Source organism: Ranitomeya imitator, chromosome 9 (genome assembly GCF_032444005.1).
Source record: "Ranitomeya imitator isolate aRanImi1 chromosome 9, aRanImi1.pri, whole genome shotgun sequence".
NCBI classification, from domain to species: Eukaryota; Metazoa; Chordata; class Amphibia; order Anura; family Dendrobatidae; genus Ranitomeya; species Ranitomeya imitator.
In genome coordinates this window covers 38,267,690-38,291,333 of record NC_091290.1, presented here as the reverse complement: position 1 = coordinate 38,291,333, position 23,644 = coordinate 38,267,690, and the positions used below count along the sequence as shown (strand labels likewise).

The window sequence follows — 23,644 nt, the reverse complement described above, 5'->3', positions numbered from 1 at the left end:
AACCAAATATATTCCCATCTCACTTGTTTATTTTCACCAGGTAAACCAATATAACTGCACAAAATTTAGAAATAAACATTTCTGACATGCAAAAACAAAACCCCAAAAAATGAGTGACCAATATAGCCACCTTTCTTTATGATGACACTCTGCAGCCTCCTTCAATAGATTCTGTCAGTTGCCTGATCTGTTTGCGACCAACGTTGCGTGCAGCAGCCACCACAGCCTCCAGACACTGTTCCGAGAGGTGGACTGTTTTCCCTCCCTGTAGATCTCACATTTAATGAGGGACCACAGGTTCTCTATGGGGTTCAGATCAGGTGAACAAGGGGGCCGTGTCATTATTTTTTCTTCTTTGAGACCTTAACTGGCCAGCCACGCTGTGGAGTAGTTGGAGGCATGTGATGGAGCATTGTCCTGCATGAAAATCTTGTTTTTCTTAAACGATACCGACTTCTTCCTGTACCACTGCTTGAAGATGTTGTCTTCCAGAAACTGGCAGTAGGTCTGGGAGTTGAGCTTCACTCCATCCTCAACCCAAAAAGGTCCCACAAGTTCATCTTTGATGACACCAGCCAATACCAGTACCCCACCTCCACCTTGCTGGTGTCTGGGCCGGAGTGGAGCTCTCTGCCCTTTACTGATCCAGCCACTGGCCCATCCATCTGGCCCATCAAGAGTCACTCTCATTTCATCAGTCCATAAAACCTTTGAGAAGTCAGTCTTAAGATATTTCTTGGCCCAGTCTTGACGTTTTATCTTATGTTTCTTGTTCAAAGGTGGTCGTTTTTCAGCCTTCCTTACCTGGGCCATGTCCCTGAGTATCGCACACCTTGTGCTTTTTGTTACTCCAGTAACGTTGTAGCTCTGAAATAAGGCAAAACTGGTGGCAAATGGCATCTTGGCAGCTTCACGCTTGATTTTCCTCAATTCTTGGGCAATTATTTTGCGCCTTTTTTGCCCAACACGCTTGTTGCGACCCTGTTGGCTATTTGCCATGAAACGCTTGATTGTTCGTTGATCACGCTTTTCAAAGTTTGGCAATTTCAAGACTGCTGCATTCCTCTGCAAGACATCTCACAATTTTGGACTTTTCAGAACCCGTCAAATCTCACTTCTGACCTATTTTGCCAAAGGAAAGGAAGTTGCCTAATAAATAAGCACACCTTATATAGGGTTTTGATGTCATCAGACAACACCCCTCCTCATTACAGAGATGCACATCACCTGATTTACTTAATTGGTAGTTGGCTCTCAAGCCTGAACAGCTTGGAGTAGGACAACATGTATAAAAAGTATCATGTGATCAAAATACAACTTGCCTAATAATTCTGCACGCAGTGTACTGCAAAAGCAACGCAGGAGTTTTTATGGCAAAGAAGTGGAATATTCAGCAATGGCTGAGTCAAAACCAGATCTCAACCCCATCGAGCAGCATTTCACATGCTTAAGGCGAAAACGAGGGAGAGCGACCCACAAACAAGCAACTGAAATCAGCTGCAGTTAAGGCGGCAAAGCATCAGAAAGGAGGAAGCCCAGCGTTCGGTGCCATCTGTTGCTTCCAGACTTCGGGCAGTCATTCCCTGCAAAGGATTCTCTACACAATACTAAAAATTAACATTTTATTTATAGTAAAGTTTATTTGTCCAATTACTTTTGAGACACTGAGGAGGTTTTATAGAAAAATGGACCTAACTGCAGGTCTGACTGCAGGTCCCGTCCAAAGGTCACTGAATACTGACATGGCTGCCGCACCACGTTCTTGTGAAACGATTTGCTGATCTCTGGTTTAAGCCCTAAACTGCAGACTAAAAGATCAATATTACAATCCTGCATTATACAGTAATCCCACTAGATGGCAGCATATCTACAGAAAAATTATCATGGGGGAGAAAGAACAGAGGCGTATATATTAAATATATATAAAGAAAATCCAAATTGAGGCTTTTATGTTTCTATTCACTACTAGGTTCATTTTAAATAGTAATTATTTTTTTACCCTTTTTTCTTTAGTAATAGATTCTACATATGTGGTGGCTCAACTTATTGTATGAAATTCCATTGTTTTATGTTTAATACCTTGACTTAAAACTCTTGAAACACTTTATGGTTTCCAGTCATTCTGGGATGAAGTGCAATTCACTGCCATTTAATTAATCTTGATATATGTAAAATATCCCTAGTTTGTCTAACTTGAGTTTCTGTCACTTTGTAAATTTATAACTTTTACTTTTCTTGTACCCTTCCTAAATTGCAGTTTTTCTTTTTCCCGAGAGCTACAGCTATATTTCTGCTTGCTGTTACTAAAAACTGTTTCCCGGCTTGTTGTCCCTGACATTTGATGGAAGGGTTGGTGCATGTAGATGACTCTTAAGGTTAAGCGCACAAGGAGCGTATAAGCTGCGGATTTTTGCAACATCAGTTTAAGCTGTAGGTATCTTAAGCTGATTGAATCTTTTTCGATGCAAATGGTGACGTGCAGTAAGCTTCGGGGGGTTCCACAACACAATTCTCAATGCTATTTGTTGATTTTACAAGGCAGGAGCGTCAACAGCAAAAGATCACATAGGCACATACAGTACTTTACGAGGAGTCCAGCATCTGTGAGCGTTATGGCATCACAATGAACACCTTAACAGCTTAGCTGAACTTTTGTTTATGCAGTGGATCCGTTAGCTTTTACTAAATCAAATTGTTCTATAATATCAGCTGAAAAGGTGACAATTAATCGTCTGTGCAGAAAATGAACAATGGCAGCTATGAAGGTCTTATAGATGCTGTAAGCCATGATCAGGCATGACATCGTTCGTTATCTTAAAACAAACATTTTGTTTAACTTTGTCACACACTTTGAGGGCAAGTCTGTAGGGCCAGAATGGCTGTATATACTAAGCATATAGCCACTAAAAAAATGTCCTTTTTAGTGATCCAATTACTGCCCCTGTTCTGCATAATGTGAAGTTGAGCAAATATCCTAAATGGGGTCCTTGGTGTGGCCAAGAGGCTCAGTGCACCATTCCACCCACTGGTTTTCCGTGCCCCGCTTCACTCACTAGTGATTGACAACGCTGGCTTGTCTGAACTTTATCCGCAGCCAGTACTCCCCTCCAGGAAAATAAATGCTGTGAATCCCACGTGAGTGAGGTTGGTGGAATGGTGCTCTCTTTGGCCACACCGAGGGTGCACTGAGCATCTTAGGCTCCTTTCACACTAGCGTCGGAATCTCCCCGTCGCAATGCGTCGGGGAGAGATTCCGACGCTAGCGTTTGCTGCATTGCACAATGGAGGCAGCGGATGTATTTTTCCGGCGCATCCGCTGCCCCATTGTAAGGTGCGGGGAGGTGGGGGCGGAGTTCCGGCCGCGCATGCGCGGTCGGAAAAAGCGGTCCGTCGGGAGAAAAAAACGTTACATGTAGGGTTTTTTTCTCCCGACGGTCCGCCAAAGCACGACGCATCCGTCGCAAGACGGATGCGAAGTGTGCCAATCCGTCGCAAATGCATCGTCAATAGAAGTCTATGGGGAAAAAACGCATCCTGCAAGCACTTTTGCAGGATGCGTTTTTTCTGCAAAACGACGCATTGTGACGGATTTAAAAAAACGCTAGTGTGAAAGTAGCCTTAATGGCATGATTGATCAAAATTCATTTTCTGCTGCATGGATGGCAATAATTAGAACACTAAGGCTACATTCACATGTGTGCTGTTAGTTTTCAAAGACATTACACTGACCCTCTAAAGTTTCATTAATTCATACACACAAATTAGTTATAAAATCAGATTCACATGTCCAAACAATGAGACTCTAGAGCTGTGCTATTATCTGTTCTGTGGAACAGGCTCGGCCATTAAAATCTATGGGGATTGGTAAAAAAAATGGATGAAAAATAGAGGGCACACTTTTTACTAATGTTTTCCCTCTGTGTTTCATCTGTGTTTAACTGATCGATTGTACAGAGTCAATGGATAAACGTTGCAGACTGCTCATCACCTTCAGTTTTTCAAGATTCATGAGAAAAAATGGATGCAACATGGAGACAATATGGATGACACGAGAAATATTGACTGATTTATGTAGACCTAAAGACACAAATGTGTGAATGTAGCCTAAAGTTGTGTTTGTTTTTATAGTGGATAGATTTCCTTCAAGAGGCGAGCGCTCCTGTGCTTTCTATGAAAGAGCTGCTGCTAGACTCTTCTGGTGGCAGCGTATTTCACCAAAGTATTGACATTTTAAAATTAGACATGCCAGATCCTTATATCCCACTCATCATCTGTCAGAGAAGCGTCAGGGGTCCCCACACACAATAGACTGTAGGATGACCCTTTGGGATGACCAACTCCCTTTAAAGGGAATCTTAGTAGGATCAGCCCTCCTGAGTAGTGATGAGCGAGTATACTCGTTGCTCGGGTGGTTTCCAAGCATTTGTGACTGCTCGGAGATTTAGTTTTCATCGCCGCAGCTGAATGATTTACAGCTACTAGCCAGGCTGAGTACATGTGGGGGTTGCCTGTTTGCTAGGGAATCCCCACATGTAATCAAGCTGTCTAATAGCTGTAAATCATTCAGCTGAGGCGATGAAAACTAAATCTTCGAGCAGTCACAAATACTCGGAGACCACCCGAGAGTGCTCAGGAAAACCCGAGCAACGAGTACATTCGCTCATCACTACTCCTAAGCCATCTATATGGTCATGTAGGTTATAGAAGGTTGAATAAAATTATACATTGATATCTGCGATACGATGTCTCATACCAGAGACATCCACGTTTTTCTTGATATGTAAATAAGCTCTAAGATCTACGGTCTGGATGGAGATCTCCCCAAGAATCTGCCTCCAGAGCTTATTTTCAATGAAAGGAGGTGTTACCAGTGTGAGACATGTAATAACTGACAATCTCCAGATCTGCATGTCTCACACTGGTTAAGCCTCTTCCTTTAAAATATCTGGTAGCAGTTTTTCAGGGAGATCTATGTCCGGCACATAGATCTTAACAACTCATTTACATATTAAGAAAAATGTGGATTACTCTGGAATAAAACATCGGATCGCAGATATGAAGGTATTATTTAATTCAACTTTTCATAGCCTACATGTATATACAAATGACTTAGGAAGTTAAATCCTACGGCCAGATTTAATTTAAGAACCATGACAAAATATGACCCCGGGATACGTATTTCATTTACATCGCCTTTCTCCAGAACAGTAATTATAATTGGATCAGTGTAAATAACTAATCTTTCCAAAAGTATTTCCGCAATAAATCTCTTACTTACAGTATTCTGTACGTTATGGCTAATCTTTTGATATTGATGCATTTCCTGAGTGATGTGAGTGTCTGTTGAATTCTCAGGCTATGTGTTTTCCCATTGTGACATCCCAGTAGATGTCTCAGATTAATGGAAGAGCAGATCAATAAGTGGTTTTAAGCTCAGCTTTTAATGAAATGATTAGGGCGGTACTTCAATTCTTTTGTTTAGGGTAAATAATCACACTATAAACACAAGTGTGCATGTAACAACATAGAAAGAGAAAAAGAGAGGAGTCTTCTATCCTGGATCAGTCTCCGCACACAAGTCTATAGCTTACAGGACACTTCCTCCCAGTCTGTAAGGGAAAAAAAATAATATATTTAATTAATTTCCATGTAGTGACACCATATTGCAGCTAGGTTGTGTTTTGCAGAGAGAAAAAAATACAAAATTATATTCTGTCATACAAACACATTATTATTATTACATAGTTACATAGTTATTAAGGTTGAAGGAAGACTATAAGTCCATCTAGTTCAACCCATAGCCTAACCTAACATGCCCTAACATGTTGATCCAGAGGAAGGCAAAAAAAACCCATGTGGCAAAGAGTAAGCTCCACTTTGGGGAAAAAAATTCCTTCCCGACTCCACATACGGCAATCAGACTAGTTCTCTGGATCAACGCCCTATCAAGGAATCTAGTGTATATACCCTGTAACATTATACTTTTCCAGAAATGTATCCAGTCCCCTCTTAAATTTAAGTAATGAATCACTCATTACCACATCATGCGGCAGAGAGTTCCATAGTCTCACTGCTCTTACAGTAAAGAATCCGCGTCTGTTATTATGCTTAAACCTTTTTTCCTCCAGACGTAGAGGATGCCCCCTTGTCCCTGTTTCAGGTCCATGATTAAAAAGATCATCAGAAAGGTCTTTGTACTGTCCCCTCATATATTTATACATTAAAATAAGATCACCCCTTAGTCTTCGTTTTTCCAAACTAAATAGCCCCAAGTGTAATAACCTATCTTGGTATTGCAGACCCCCCAGTCCTCTAATAACCTTGGTCGCTCTTCTCTGCACCCGCTCTAGTTCAGCTATGTCTTTCTTATACACCGGAGACCAGAACTGTGCACAGTATTCTAAGTGTGGTCGAACTAGTGACTTGTATAGAGGTAAAATTATGTTCTCCTCATGAGCATCTATGCCTCTTTTAATGCATCCCATTATTTTATTTGCCTTTGTAGCAGCTGCCTGACACTGGCCACTGAATGAGTTTATCATCCACCCATACACCCAGGTCTTTTTCATTAACGGTTTTGCCCAGAGTTTTAGAATTAAGCACATAATTATACATCTTATTACTTCTACCCAAGTGCATGACCTTACATTTATCCCCATTAACGCTCATTTGCCATTTATCAGCCCAAGCTTCAAGTTTACATAAATCATCCTGTAATATAAAATTGTCCTCCTCTGTATTGATTACCCTGCAGAGTTTAGTGTCATCTGCAAATATTGAAATTCTACTCTGAATGCCCCCTACAAGGTCATTAATGAATATGTTAAAAAGAAGAGGGCCCAATACTGACCCCTGTGGTACCCTACTGCTAACCGCTACCCAGTCCGAGTGTGCTCCATTAATAAACACCCTTTGTTTCCTATCCCTGAGCCAGCTCTCAACCCACTTGCAAATATTTTCCCCTATCCCCATTATTCTCATTTTATGTATCAACCTTTTGTGTGGCACCGTATCAAAAGCTTTTGAAAAGTCCATATACACTACATCCACTGGGTTCCCTTGGTCCAATCCGGAACTTACCTCTTCATAGAAACTGATCAAATTAGTCTGACATGAACGGTCCCTAGTAAACCCGTGCTGATACTGGGTCATGAGGTTATTCCTCTTCAGATACTCCAGCATAGCATCCCTTAGAATGCCCTCCAGGATTTCACCCACAGTAGAGGTTAAGCTTACTGGCCTATAATTTCCGAGTTCAGTTTTTGTCCCCTTTTTGAATATTGGCACCACATTTGCTATACGCCAGTCCTGTGGTACAGACCCTGTTATTATGGAGTCTTTAAAGATTAAAAATAATGGTCTATCAATGACTGTACTTAATTCCTGCAGTACTCGAGGGTGTATCCCATCCGGGCCCGGAGATTTGTCAATTTTAGTGATTTTTAGACGCCGCCGCACTTCCTGCTGGGTTAAGCAGGTGACATTTAATTGGGAATTTTTATCACTAGTCATTTTGTCTGCCATGGGATTTTCTTGTGTAAATACTGATTGAAAAAAAGTCATTTAGCATATTGGCTTTTTCCTCATCCTCATCCACCATTTCACCCAGACTATTTTTAAGGGGGCCAACACTATCATTTTTTAGTTTGTTACTATTTATGTAGTTAAAGAATATTTTAGGATTATTTTTACTCTCTCTGGCAATGAGTCTCTCTGTCTCAATCTTTGCTGCCTTGATTTGCTTTTTACAGAAATTATTTAATTTTCTGTATTTAATGCCTCATCACTACCTACTTCCTTTAATTCTCTAAATGCTTTCTTTTTGTCACTTATTGCGCCCCTTATAGCTCTATTTAGCCATATTGGTTTCCTCCTATTTCTAGTATGTTTATTCCCATACGGTATATACTGTGCACAGGTCCTATCCAGGATGGTAATAAATGTCTCCCATTTTCTTTGTGTATTTTTGTGTCTCAGGATATCGTCCCAGTTAATTGCACCAAGATCCTCTCTCATCCGTTGGAAATTTGCCCTCCTGAAGTTTAGTGTCCTCGTAACCCCTCTATTACACATCTTTTTAAAAGATACATGAAAACTTATTATTTTGTGATCGCTATTACCCAAGTGACCCCCAACCCTTACATTTGCTATGCGGTCTGGCCTGTTGGTTAATATTAGGTCTAGCAGTGCCCCCCTTCTTGTTGGGTCCTGAACCAGTTGTGAAAGGTAATTGTCTCTCATAGTTGTCAAAAACCGATTACCTTTGCTGGAACTGCAGGTTTCTGTTCCCCAATCTATTTCAGGGTAGTTGAAGTCCCCCATAATAATGACTTCTCCTTGAGTCGCAGCTTCATCTATTTGCTTTATGAGGATATTCTCCATTGCTTCCATTATTTTTGGAGATTTGTAACAAACCCCTATCAGTAATTTATTATTTTTTCCCCCTCCCCTTATCTCCACCCACATGGATTCTACATTTTCATTAAATTCACCTATATTATCACGCAGGATGGGTTTTAAGGACGATTTTACATATAGACACACCCCACCCCCTCGCTTATCTGTACGGTCATTTCTGAACAGGCTATAGCCCTGCAAGTTAACAGCCCAGTCATGGCTCTCATCCAGCCATGTCTCAGATATCCCCACCATGTCATAATTATGCTCCAACAACATTAGTTCTAATTCGTCCATTTTGTTGGCGAGGCTTCTGGCATTAGTATACATACATTTTATGTATCTCTCTGCACCTCTATTCTTTCTTAAATTATTAACTGTTCTAACCCCACCCCATTATTATTACTTTTTATTATTATAGCGCCATATATTCCATGGCGCTTTAGATGTGAGGAGGGGTATACATAATAAAAACAAGTACAATAATCTTGAACAATACAAGTCAAAACTGGTACAGGAGGAGAGAGGACCCTGCCCGCGAAGGCTCAATCTACAAGGGATGGGTGAGGATACAGTAGGCGAGGGTAGAGCTGGTCGTACAGTGGTTTGGTCGATCGGTGATTACGGCAGATTGTAGGCTTGTCGGAAGAGGTAGGTCTTCAGGTTCTTTTTGAAGGTTTCGATGGTAGGTGAGAGTCTGATGTGTTGTGGTTGAGGGTTCCAGAGTAGGGGTGATACGCGAGAGAAATCTTGTATGCGATTTTGGGAAGAGGAGATAAGAGGGGAGTAGAGAAGGAGATCTTGTGACGATCGGAGGTTGCGTGTAGGTAAGTACCGGGAGACGAGGTCACAGATGTATGGAGGAGACAGGTTGTGGATGGCTTTGTATGTCATGGTTAGGGTTTTGTACTGGAGTCTCTGGGTAATGGGGAGACAGTGAAGGGATTGACAGAGGGGAGAGGCCGGGGAATAGTGGGGGGACAGGTGGACTAGTCGGGCAGCTGAGTTTAGAATAGATTGGAGGGGTGCGAGAGTGTTAGAGGGGAGGCCACAGAGCAGGATGTTACAGTAGTCGAGGCGGGAGATGATGAGGGCATGGACTAGGGTTTTTGCAGATTCTTGGTTTAGGAATGTACGCATCCGTGAAATATTTTTGAGTTGAAGGCGGCAGAAAGTGGAAAGGGCTTGGATATGCGGTTTGAAGGAGAGATCAGTGTCAAGGATTACCCCGAGACACCGAGCTTGTGGGACTGGGGAGAATGGGCAGCCGTTTTCTGTAATGGATATGTTCGTTGTGGAGGTCGCGTGAGATGGGGGAAAGATAATGAATTCTGTTTTGTCCATGTTAAGTTTTAGAAATCTAGCGGAGAAGGATGAAATAGTGGACAGACATTGAGGGATTCTGGTTAGTAGGGTGGTGATATCTGGTCCAGAGATGTAGATCTGTGTGTCATCAGCATAGAGATGATACTGAAAACCGTGAGATTCTATGAGCTGTCCCAGGCCAAAAGTGTAACTGTAGAAGAGCAGGGGCCCTAGAACTGAACCTTGCGGGACTCCGACAGATAGGGGGCGAGGTGAGGAGGTGGTGTGTGAATGGGAGACGCTGAATGTTCGGTCAGTTAGGTAAGACGAGATCCAGGATAGGGCCAAGTCTGTGATGCCAAGGGATGAGAGGGTCTGTAGTAATAAGGAATGGTCCACTGTGTCAAAGGCAGAGGACAGGTCCAGGAGGAGGATAGAGAAGTGTCGCTTGCTCTTTGCGGTTAATTGGTCATTGGTGACCTTAGTAAGGGCAGTTTCAGTGGAGTGGTGTGACCGGAAGCCTGATTGTAAGCGGTCAAAAAGGGAGCAGGAAGATAGATGGGAGGACAGTTCAAGATGGATGTGTTGCTCCAGTAGTTTTGAGGCATAGGGGAGAAGTGAGGTAGGGCGATAGGTAGATACAGAGGATGGGTCAAGAGAGTGCTTTTTGAGGATAGGTGTGATTGAGGCATGTTTAAAGCTTGAGGGGAAAACGCCAGTTGTTAGTGATAGGTTGAAGAGATGGGTTAGAGTTGGGATGAAGAATTTGTCGAGGTTTGGGATGAAGTGGGAAGGGATCGGGTCAAGTGCACAGGTGGTGATATGTGATTATGAATGATATATGTTGACCTCACCAATCATGAGGACAATGGGGTCAAGTTACTCGGTGGGGTGGCACTGGAACATCTGCGATTTGCTTAAAAACTGCAGTGACATGCTGCTGTGGATTTACGTTTGTTGATCAAGGGAAGATTTCATTAGAAAATAACCTGTGTTTGTATTTTGTTTTTCTAATTTGCCTTTTTTTCATGTTATTATAAAAAATCTGACATTTTCACACTGGCCACAGGGGCTGTTTTAAACTTCTACTGCCTGTCCTTTTAAGGAATAGTTTTCAGCAGTCTTATAATCAGAGGCAGGATTATAATAACAGGTAATTACTCTGTAAACAGCTGATAACATAGGATCCACCAATCACAATAGGCGATGTCACAGCTGACCTCCTCCTCCCTTCACAATCACCTCTGCACATGCACATTAGATGCTTCAGTACAAAAGATAGGTTCAGGGTCTGTTCATTGTGGATAATGCACACATAAATTTCCTGAAATAAAACAGAGTGTCTACAAAAGTCTGAGAGGTAAGTAGGAACATTGCAAGATTTCCGTTTACTTTTAATTCCTATATGAAAAAAATGCAAAAGGCTGCAACCCTCAGCTTTAGCAATGTTGGTTATCAAGAATAGAGGGAACCCCATGTTGTTTTGTTTTAATTATTTAGATAAATAATTAAAACAATGGCATGGGGTCCATTCCATTTTTGACAACCAGCCAAACTAAAGCAGTTAGCTGGGGGCTAGTATTCTCAGGCTGGTATGGGGTCCTGGATATTGGTTCACCAAGCCTAAAAATAGCAGCCCGCAGTCACCCAGAAAAGGCACATCTATTAGATGCGCCAATTCTGGAGCTCTGCCCGGCTCTTCCCACTTGCCCTGTAGCGGAGGCAAGTGGGGTTCATAGTTGTGGGATTGATGTCACCTTTGTATTGTCTGGTGACATCAAGTCTTCGGCTTAGTACTGGAGAGGAGTCTATAAGACACCTATACATTACTAAAGGTACCGTCACATTTAGCGACGCTCCAGCAATATCGATAACGATCCGACCTAAACTAGATCGCTGGAGCGTCGTTGTTAGGTCGCTGTAGAGATGTCAAACACAGCAACTCCAGAACGATGCAGGAGCGATCCAGTGACATACTTATCGTTCTCGCTGGTTGTTAGCTCTGCGAAGAAACATTGCAGGCATCGTTGCTTTTGCTGTCAAACATGACGAATCACGCCGACCTGACGACCAATTAAAGTTCTGGACTTTCAGCTACGACCAGCGATGTCACAGCAGGATCCTGATCGCTGCTGCGTGTCAAACACAACGAGATCGCTATCCAGGACGCTGCAATGTCACGGATCGTTGTCGTTCTCGTTGTAAAGTTGCTCAGTGTCAAGGTACCTTAATCGAATAGTTGTATTGTCAATAAACACACAGCAAGTATAAAGTCTTTTATTTGAAATAAAACACACTTTTCATTTTTTATTTAAAAATAACAGTTATACTCACCTAATGCCCACTCCATTGAAGCCATCGTCTCCTGTATAAACCAACAATAAAAAACAATATCCCTCACCTGCCCATTGTTCTGTCCCACGCTGTAATCCACAGATAAACAGTTTTCAACCTGGACGGTGCCAAGCTTACGTCTCTGCAAGAGATATTGACATACTGTGGTCTGGAAAAGACACGCTGCATGTTAAGGCCCCGTCACACATAGCGACGCTGCAGCGATACCGACAACGATCCGGATCGCTGCAGCGTCGCTGTTTGGTCGCTGGAGAGCTGTCACACAGACAGCTCTCCAGCGACGAACGATCCCGAGGTCCCCGGTAACCAGGGTAAACATCGGGTAACTAAGCGCAGGTCCCCGCTTAGTTACCCGATGTTTACCCTGGTTACCATCGTTAAAGTAAAAAAAAAACAAACGTTACATACTTACCTATCGCTCTGTCCTCGGTGCTCTGCTTCTCTGGTCTGGCTGTGAGCGGCAGGCAGCCGGAAAGCAGAGAGGTGACGTCACCGCTCTGCTTTCCGGCTGACCGGCGCTCACAGCCAGACCAGAGAAGCAGAGCGCCGAGGACAGACAGCGATAGGTAAGTATGTAGCGTTTGTTTTTTTACTTTTAGGATGGTAACCAGGGTAAACATCGGGTTACTAAGCGCGGCCCTGCGCTTAGTTACCCGATGTTTACCCTGGTTACCAGCGAAGACATCGCTGAATCGGCGTCACACACGCCAATTCAGCGATGTCAGCGGGACCTCAACGATCAAAAAATGGCCCAGGCCATTCCGACACGACCAGCGATCTCACAGCAGGGGCCTGATCGCTGGTACGTGTCACACATAGCGAGATCGCTACTGAGATCGCTGTTGCGTCACAAAACTTGTGACTCAGCAGCGATCTCGCTATGTGTGACGGGGCCTTTAGTCTCCGCCGGTGTCTCTGGATGCATAGTGTGCAAGGGATTTCTTAAAACCCACTGCTCTGGACGCTGCACAAGTACGCAGCGTTTACTGATTGTGCGCATATACCCTGAGGCTGCGGTGACCTCTGGTGAGATCATCACTGGCACTGTGAGGAAAAGTCTCACAGTGCAGAAGTGAGTTCACCAGGAGCAGTCCCATCAGCCAACGCCAGTGAATTTACCTCCTATCACAGCTCTGGGCTCATGCTGTAATTTGACAGCGGGGAAACCGCAGCAGTCTAACCGGCGGTAATGATTTTACCGCCGACCAGTGACAGCGTTTGCCATGCTGTCATGCACATGACAGAGTGGCCAACACTGGATGTTCGGGCCCCCCATTCAAGTGAATTGTGTCCGGGTACTGTTCTGGTACCCAAACTTTTTTAACTGTTTGGCTGAACCCGCTGGATCTGAGCATAAAGGGGTCCGCCCATCTCTATTAATTACACATAACCTCTACTTTATAGAGCAATGATTTTTTGCATTCTTTTTTTGTTTTATAGAAGTATGAGTCACTACTTGAGAGTGACTTCTGGAAGCAGCTTATTTTGCACTATTAAATTAAATCCAGCCAATCCAAGCGTGCTTCTTTATGGAGTAGACATAACTTTGCCATAAGCTCATGATGCGCATTAGTATAGACCTTAGTGTCATGACTCATGACTGCAGCCAGCAACACATTTGGCAGCATTATTGCTGCAACCAAAGCTACATTCTGTTACAGCAGCTTTGTTAAGGGTGCCTCTACCCCTAACAATGGGGAATACTGCAAGCAGGGCTTAGAAGTCAGAGTAATCAGAACTATACTGACTCCAACAACTGCTTACAAAAATATGTATATTAAGTACTTTGCAAAAGATTTAGGCAGATGTAGAAAAAATGCTGCAAATTAAGAATGCTTTCTAAAAAAGAAATGTAAATACTTTATTTTATACACTATCAAAATGCAAAGTGAATGAACAAAAGAGAAATCTAAATGAAATCAATATTTGGTGTGACTGCCCTTTGACTTCCAAACATCATCAATTCTTCTAAGTACATTTGCACAAAGTCAGGGATTTTCTGTTATAGTCAGATGCATAATTAACAAATTATACCCATCAGGTCATATTGATCATGATTTTTATATACAGGTTTAAACACAGTCATTAACATAAACGGCTGTGTTAGAGGCTTGAAACTGAAATCAGAAGATGTCCAGCAGTACCATCAGCTCAGAACTGGCAGCAACTAGTGGGACCCAGCTACACATCTTCTGTGGTCTTCATGAAAGAGTTGTGGTCAAATGCCATATTTTCCACACAGAAACAAGGAACTGACTCAACTATGCATGAATACATAGGAACTGGGGTGCAGAAAAATGCCAGCAGGTTATCTGGACTGAGGAGACAAAATATGAAATATTTGGATGCTGGAGAGCTGCACAGTAATGACGCAGGCAACAGTGAAGCATGGTGGAGGTTCATGCTAGTCTGAGGCTGCATTTCAGCAAATGGAGTTGGGGATTTGGTCAGGATCAAAGGTGTTTTCAATGCTGAGAAATACAGATACTTGTCCATCATCCAATGCCATCTATCCATCATGCAATGCCATCCCATACCTCCAAGTTTATTCTGCAGCAGGACAACGACCCAAACATAAGGCTAATGTCATTAAGAACTATCCAAGGAGTCCTGAAAGTGATGATACGGCCCCATAGAGACTTGATCTTAACATCATCCAGTCTGTCTGGGATTACATGAAGAGGCAGAAAAATTTGCACAACCCTACATCCACAAAAGATCTGTGGTTAGTTCTCCAAGCTGTTGGGTAGAGATGAGCGAATATTTCAATATTCAGTTAGGATTATGATCACCATATTTGCAATATTCGCCGAACACAGGCAAACGGCATTGACGTCAATGGGAATATGTTTGGAAACGATCGTCATGCACAAATTCGGCATGAATATGGTATGAATATGGCAAACTCGGATTCAGCGATCTTTTTCGAACATATTCGCTAATCTCTACAGTTGGGAGCAACCTCTCTGCCGAGTTCCTTGACAAATTGTTTGCAAGTAGAAGAGTACCTAGAAGAATTTATGCTGTTTTGAAGGCAAAGGGTGATTACATAAAACATCAATTTTAGTTTAGATTTGTCAAAATATAAAAAAAAAATAGACTAACTTTTCTATTTCTGAAAACATTCTTAGTTTGCAGCATTTTTCCCCTCCTGTCTACAACGTTTGCATAGTAATAGGTTATAAAAAATTTAAATCTATATAGAATATAAATGGAGGCAGCACTTCAAAAATAAAGCGCAACATTTATACAACTTTATTGGCCCATGTGGGGACCTCTTAGTTTAGTCTGAACCAAAAAGTCTCCCCATGGGCTTATAACGATTGCACCTTATTTATGGAATGCTGCTCCATTTTTTACTTTTATTTGGGTGGCTTTGCAACCAGACACTAAATAGTTAGTGTGTGTTCTGGGTTCAAATCCCACCAATCTGTAAGGCTAGGGTCACATTGCGTTAGTGCAATCCGTTTAGCGCTAGCGGATTGCGCTAACGCAATGTTTTTAAAGGGTCGCGTTTCGGGGTCGCGTTAACGTCCCCGCTCTCGCAGATCCCCGATCTGCGAGAGCGGGGAACGGACCTCGGGCGCGCCGCGGACGCTGCAAGCAGCGTCCGAGGCGCGCTACAAAAGACCGGCGCGTCGCTAGCGCGTGCCGAAAATGACACGCGCTAGCAATGCGCTGGTACATTGCGGGCAATGGGAGCGCTAACGGACGCGTTGCATGGCATTAATTTCGCCGTGCAACGCTGTCCATTAGCGCTCTGACCAAAACGCAATGTGACCCCAGCCTAAGGAGTTTGTATGTTCGTTCTCCCCATGTTTGCATGGGTTTCCTCCGGGTACGCTGGTTTCCTCCCACACTTCAGAGATATACTGATAGGGAATTGGATTAGATTGTGAGCTCTAATCAGAAAATCACATTGTATCATTTTTAATTAATGAAATTGCATTTTATTGCATGAAATAAGTATTTGATCATCTACCAACTAGCAAGAATTCTGTCTCTCACACCTGTTAGTTTAGCCCTCCTACTTTGCATTTGTTACTTGTATAAAAGACATCTCGCCACACACTTGATCAATCACACTCCAATCTCTCCACCATGGCCAAGACCAAAGAGCTGTCTTAGGACACCAGGGACAAAATTGTAGTCCTGCACAAGGCTGGGATGAGCTACAGGACAATAGGCAAGCAGCTTGGTGAGAAGGTAACAACTGTGCAATAATTAGAAAATGGAAGAAACACAAGATGACTGTCAATATTGCTTGGTCTGGAAATCCATGCAAAATCTTCCCTCGAAGGGTAAGGTTAACTCTGAGAAAGGTCAGGAATCAGCCCAAAACTACACGGGAGGACCTGGTCAATGACCTGAATAGAGGTGGGGCAAACACACTATGCCGTCATGGATTAAAATCCTGCAGGGCATGTAAGGTCCTACTGCACATGTCCAGGCTTGTTTGAAGTTCGCCAATACCATCTGGATGATTCAGAGGAGGCGTGGGAGAAGGTTGTGGTCAGGTGAGAACAAAATAGAACTTTTTGGTATGAACTCCACTCACCATGTTTGGAGGAAGAAGGATGAGTACAAACCCAAGAACACCGTCCCAAACATGAAGCATGGTGGGGGAAACATAGGGGTGCTTTACTGAAAAGACAGGACGACTGCACCGTATTGAAGGGAGGATGGCTGGGGTCATGCATCACAAGATTTTGTTCAAAACCTCCTTCCCTCAGTCAGAGCACTGAAGATGGGTCGTGGTTGGGTCTTCCAGCATGACAATGACCCAAAGCACACAGCCCGGGCAACTAAGCAGTGGCTTCATAAGAATAATTTCCAGTTCCTGGAGTGGTCTAGCCAGTCTCCAGACCTAAACCCAATAGAAAAATCTTTGGAGGGAGCTGGAAATAAATGTTGCCCATCGACAGCCCCCGAAACTTGAAAGATCTGGAGAAGATCTGCATGGAGGAGTGGGCCAAAATCCTTGCTGCAGTGTGTACAAACATGGTCAAGAGCTACAGGAAACATCTGACCTCTCTAATTGGAAACAAAGGTTTCTGCACCAAATATTAAGTTCTGTTTTTCTATGGTATCAAATACTTATTTCATGTAATAAAATGCAAATTAATTCTGTATAAATCATACAATGATTTTTATAGTGGATGCTTTCCTGAAACGGAAAGTACTTGCAAGCAGCATAATACAAAGAATAGCAGGTTTACCCAGAATCCTTTGCAGTAGGCGGAGCTACTGCAAAGCTCCGCCTACTGCAAAGGATTCTGGGTAAACCTGCTATTCTTTGTATTATGCTGCTTGCAAGTACTTTCCGTTTCAGGAAAGCATCCACTATGTATTTCCTTTAAGTAGAGGGCTTTTCGGTCTCTTTCGTCCCGCTACATTTAGCCCAACTTGGGTCTCTCCCTAAGGTGGCTAGCATATATGTATCACAATGATTTTTAGGATTTTTTTTTTAAGATTCTGTCCCTCAAAGTTGAAATGTGCCTACCATAAAAATTACAGACCTCTCCATTCTTAGTAAGTGGGAAAACATACAAAATCAGCAGTGTATCAAATACTTACCGTATTTTCCCCAGTGCGTGTGAATATACACACACAGAGATATTAATCATATATATAGCTTTTTTTTTTTTAATTCTTACAGGAGTAAATATGCAACAAGCTATGCATTTACTATATTATTATATAGACATTAGTTAGGATATTGTAATACATCAATTATAATATACTAATTGATGCATATATTAATTATATACGATAAAGGATCACCTCTTTCTTGATTTGTGTGCGTGTCTGTATTTGTGTCTGAGCTAATTCTTCACCTTGTAACCAAGGCTGCACTGGGAAGCAAGTAGTGCTGAAAGGAACGAGTATGTACAGTATAAGGCCTTACATAGATGAAACTGTGACATTGACAAATCATTAAGTAGAGGGAAAAAAATCAATACAAATGTGAATGCAGATGAAACATTTATAAATGTTGAACACATTGAGACCCATGTTTCCGCATATGTGAACGAAGCTTCTTATGCTTTATTCATTGCTTCATTCATTGCTACATTACTTTGTATTTCCAAATCACTGACGCAGTGAATGTTCTACGTGGGTCATTGATCTTACACTTTAATATGATTGGAGGAATATTAATATTTACTACTTAAAGGGGTCGTCTGGTTTAAATTGTTACCGCTCCATAGGGTTGCATCCCTTTTTAAAACAACAATCACAGCAATACTCGCCTCTACCTGGTGCGGCGCTGACTCTCCAATGCTGCACCATTTTTTTGATGACCGGCAACAGTGGTGACATTACGTCAGCAGTTCACATGACTGCAGCAGACAATCATTGGTGATGAGCCACATGAGGTATAGACCTCTGTATACCCCCAATTTATATGGAGACATAATGGGTTCTTTATTTTGGATTATGCATGAATCTGGCAGAATTCTGCACACAAGTGCCCAGTGCTGGTGATGGGGAGCTGCTACCCCTGAACTGATTTTCATTGGGTGGTCTTGAAAATAGGAATCACTCCTATCCATCTGCTGGATGATCCATGTGCTGGAATTGAGCTATTAGGGTGCAATCAGATGGCCGCATACATCGGACTGGGATAGTAACACAGTGCCTAGATTAGCCGCGGTGACCCACAAGCCAGCCCGTGCATCACGTCCTGATCTAGGTCCGATTTATACAGCCGTCTGACTGCGCCCTTAAAGGGACTCTGTCACCTGAATTTGGCGGGACTGGTTTTGGGTCATATGGGCGGAGTTTTCGGGTGTTTGATTCACCCTTTCTTTACCCGCTGGCTGCATGCTGGCTGCAATATTGGATTGAAGTTCATTCTCTGTCCTCCATAGTACACGCCTGCACAAGGCAAGATTGCTTTGCGCAGGCATGTACTATGGAGGACAGAGAATGAACTTCAATCCAATATTGCAGCCAGCATGCAGCCAGCGGGTAAGGAAAGGGTGAATCAAACACCCGAAAACTCCGCCCATATGACCCAAAACCAGTCCCGCCAAATTCAGGTGACAGGTTCCCTTTAAGCAAGTGTTACCATTGAAACTGAAAATACTTGTTTGAAACAGGAAGATCTACAAATTTTAAATAAGTTTTGATTTAACTAAAACCAAAACTGCTATATTTTGCCTGTTATAACAGAGAAATGTACTTTGCAATTGTGAGATTTAGACTTTTTCACAATACAAATTGCTTGCGTTACTATAATTCGATAAACCAGGTCACAACGGCTCTATAATCCTTTTCGAAAAAGTAAATCTCAGTCTCTGCCCACCTGGCCTGATTACCAGCTCCTCAGTGTCCCTCCTCCCTGATGCTGCTTAGACCTCACACTGCTCTGTACAAGCCGCAGCTGTCAGTCACACTGAGTAGGTGGAGACAGAATACACTTGGATTCATGCGCTCTCTCATTCTGAAACTGGATTCATAGAATGTTCAAATCAATGACAGGATTACACAGCCGATGTGAACTGTATGTTCAAAGTAAGTACACCAGCCTCATCAAGTCTAAGGCTTCTTTTTAGTAAAATATGCAGTTTGTAATTTGAAATCTGGTGAACAATACACATTATTGCCTTGGCCTTTGCCAATCAAACACCATTTTAGCATCAATGAATTAGAAAACCGCACCGATCGACGTGCTGTTATACGGCCACAATGCGCAAACCCAGCCATATCATTGTTTATCATAATTGTAGTAGATTAATACATTTAATTTGAAAATTAGCAAATTCTGTAAATAATAAACTTCTGTTAGTGCCAAAGTCTTGAGCAATCCAGGTGATTATACATTTGCACACCTTCAGGCATGTATTTCAAAGCATGCACGCACTCTACGCAAACAGCAAAGGAGAAATCTTTAAATGCATGCAGCAAAAGTTCTTAAGTGCCAAAAAGATACAACCAAGAACCTACTAAGTAGTTGTACATTGCTAGTACATCGTTTTCTTGCATATTAAGTATAGTGACTCTCTATTCCTATCAGAAATAACGTATGGTAAATCAGACCCCACAGTGTAGTGACCACTGAGGACTACAATGCATAGGTGCACGATTAGAAGATGTCCCCGCATATTGAGAGAGAGTTGATACTCTTAATCCTCAAAATTAAAGTAGTTTATATTTTTTAATGTTATATATTTTATTTTTTAAATCCAATTTTTAATATTTTGAAACCTCACCAAAAAAAAAAAAATGACAAAAGTTATTTGGGGTACATTATAAATATTGACACAAGTTACATCATCGGTGCTGTACCACCTTTGTGACGATTAGAACTGTCCTAGGTTCTGATTCCTATTAGACTCCACAGTTCTGCCCTCCCCAGAGTATTCCAATATTATAAGAGGGGTGCAAAAAAAATATAGAATCTGTCGGAAGTATATATGCTAAATATAACTAAATGGGTTAAGCAGCTTTTCATAAAATATTTGAATTATTTGATTACATTTTAGCAAATCACTTTTAGAGCACTGATAAACTTTCCCCAGCGAGCCTGGCAAATGTTTCTATTTTTTTTATCCACATCTTCCACATAGGTTCCCTTTAGCTAAAGTTTATATCAAAATCGAACTGATGAGAGAAATCAGGAGGAGCTGCATAAAACATTTTTGGAAAACTTTCCTTAAAACTTACATTTTATTCATTGAAATCCCAGGTGTTTGCATATATAGGAGTCCAGTGGGCGGTGCTATTCAGTGATTGACAGTCTTCCCCATATCACTGCATGCAGAGATAGCTATAAATCACTGGTTGGACTGCCAAGTTGACTTGCATACATAAAACATGGGGAATTCAATGAATAAAATACAATTTATACTGAATATTTTCCAACAATTCTATATAGCACTCCGCTCAGCTGCTCCTTCTCTGTGCCATGATGTCCACAGATTGGACTGCATATATAATGTGACGGGTCCCCTTTTACCACTAGGTGCACACGTTAAATTTTCTTGTAATGTTTTCTAATACTAAGATTTTTTTTTTTTTTGCAGAAATCTACAAATTATTATTTAATAGTTAGTTTGACCAATACTTGAAGCAGATTAGACGCACATGTCGTATGCACAAGTCATGCACACGTTATATAATCTCAAGATTTTGTTTTAAATTGAATCCGTCAGCAAGTTTTTTGCTATGTAATCCCAAGGGAAGCGTGAAGGTAGGGGCTGAGACACCGATTTCAGCGATGTGTCACTTATTAGGCTGTGTGCTGTTGTTTCATTACAGTGAGCGTTTTATCAGCAGGAGTTTATCCCTGCTTGGACTACAGCTCACGTGCCTCCTCGTCCAGCGCCACCCCCAGCTCTGATTAGCAGCTCACTGTCAATATACAATGTACATAGGGAGCCTGGTGTGGCGGGGTTGGCTTCCTCAGCTCTGCTGCTGGCTACATCTAAAAACTTAGAATGTGTGACAACTGCTGCGCCCAGTAAACTAAGTGACACATTGCTGGAATCAGGGTTTCTTTTCCTATATTATGCTGCTCTCAGATAAGGTACCAAAAACCTTGGAGACAGACTCCCTTTAATCAGCTGTTAGATTCATTCAGCGCACGCGTTTCGGTATCCTAGCTGTTTCCGATTTGCACACAGCCTTCTTACCCTGCACATAGAAGGCGCCTTCTGTGCTACTCTGGAAAAACAAAGAATGTTATAACCTGAGCAAGTCAATCAAGTCACCATTGCCCCGTGTAAGCCACCTTTGCAGCATATTATGCATTTGCTGTACTTGGATATCATTAAATCATAGAACATATAAATAAAACATCTGCTTCTCCTAAAGTTCCCTGTTACACATGCAGCTGAGACAGACTCTTAATGGAAGAAATCAATGCTCACAAGACAGTACTCGTCTGTCCAGGAGACTCCGGGCAAAGCAGCCCAGTCTTCTGCATAGCTGGGAGTCTATCTACATGTACTATTGAGTCATAGACGGCTCCTGGCTGGCAAATAACCTTCTCTAATCACTAGGAAAGTGAATCATTCGCTGCCTTATACTGGCCACTCTAATGTCATTTTATGAGTAGGAATAGATTACAATCTGTCTCTAATCACTGGGGTCCCAACAGATGGGACAGCCACGGATACCGAGAATGGGTGCATGGCTGAGCCCCATCTTGAATAGAGCGGAGAGGTGGATGTTAAACCTCCATTCCCGTCGCTCTCTTTGGGACTGCAGGAGAAACAGTACAGCACTCCGCTATTATTGGCAGTCCAATAGGTAATGAATAGAGTACAGGTTGATAAATACATAGCTCTGCAGGCCCCTTCTTGGGATTGCTGCAGTCAAACCCTCAGCAATCAACAAGTTACATCCTATGGTTACCCTCAAAATAACAGTCCAAACTATAGTCAGCACTCACATCTTCTTAAAATAATAACTGTATTGATCCAGTAGTCTAAAAAGGCACAAAAAAATGGCTGAAGGCAACAGCACAAAAATTAAAAAGGCAGAAAGTAAATATCTACTGCACTCCCAGGTAACATGTTTCAGACCTACATGGTCATTTGTAAAACCTGGCTTGATAAAGGACCATGTAGGTCTGAAACATGAGGGTATTTGCACACGATGCGGATTTTGCTGCGGATCCGCAGCGTTCCCGCAGCTGCGGGTCCGCAGCAGTTTCCCATGAGTTAACAGTTCAATGCAAACCTATGGGAAACCAAAATCGCTGTGCACATGCTGCGGGAAAAAAATGCGTGGAAACGCAGCGGTTTACATTCCGCAGCATGTCACTTCTTTCTGCGGATTCCGCAGTAGTTTTACAGCTGCTCCTATGGAAAACCGCAGTGAAATCCCCAGAAAAAACGCGGTAAATCAGCGATAAATCTGCAGCAAAAACTCAGCAGTTTTGCCCTGCAGATTTATCAAATCCGCTGCGGAAAAATCCGCAGTGGACCAGAATACGTGTGCACATAGCCTGATGCCTGTGAGCGCAGTGGAAATTTTTTTTTTTCTTTTTAATTTTTGTGCTGTTGGGTTCAACCATTCTTGTGCCTTTTTATACTGCTGGATCAATAAACCGATTAATTTAAGAAAATGTGAGTGCTGGTGATTGTTTGGACTGTTGCTATTACTGGAGTATTTTGCCGTGCACCTCAACAGATGAGCTGATTGCTCCTTTTAAACATCTTAAAAATAACCCTTTTAGATTTGACAATTATTTTTCTAAATCCAGTTTGGTTTCCTCTCTCATTGGGTCAAATGTAAGCGGATAACCACCACCAACGACCCCTAGAAAAGGGCTATAGAATCAGGGACTGCAGAGCCCCTCCTGGAATGGAGCAGAGGTGCACATGCTCAACCTCCAGTCCATGAGAAAACCAAGCACAGCCTTCCACTATTTCTGACAGTCCCATAGGCAATGAATGGAGCATGCGCACTTCCGGTCCATAAAAGATCGGGCTCTGGAAAACCTCATTAAAAACCTAATTTAAGCAATACGTCATTTTCTGATGACACATTTCTTTTAAGTGGAAGGTGAATGTACCGTAATTCGGATAATGCATCCTGATAACAATATGCAGGTATTAGGATAAAAACGACC

General features: G+C 42.3%; 1 protein-coding gene across 3 annotated transcripts in view; it reads right to left on the bottom strand.

The window, feature by feature from the left end:
- Nucleotides 1-5,422: 5,422 nt before the first annotated feature.
- Nucleotides 5,423-23,644, bottom strand: part of MACROD1 (mono-ADP ribosylhydrolase 1) — an 873,108-nt gene continuing 854,886 nt past the window's right edge. Inside the window, exons 10-11 of one of the 3 annotated variants that reach the window (XM_069740478.1) lie at nt 21,699-21,729; nt 5,423-5,609 (exon numbers count right to left, since the gene is read on the bottom strand). In XM_069740478.1, coding sequence (XP_069596579.1) covers nt 21,725-21,729 — 5 coding nt within the window. In that variant the 3' untranslated portion in view covers nt 5,423-5,609; nt 21,699-21,724. The remainder of the gene's footprint in view (nt 5,610-21,698; nt 21,730-23,644) is intronic. The other 2 variants (XM_069740476.1, XM_069740477.1) reach the window with 2 other exon arrangements.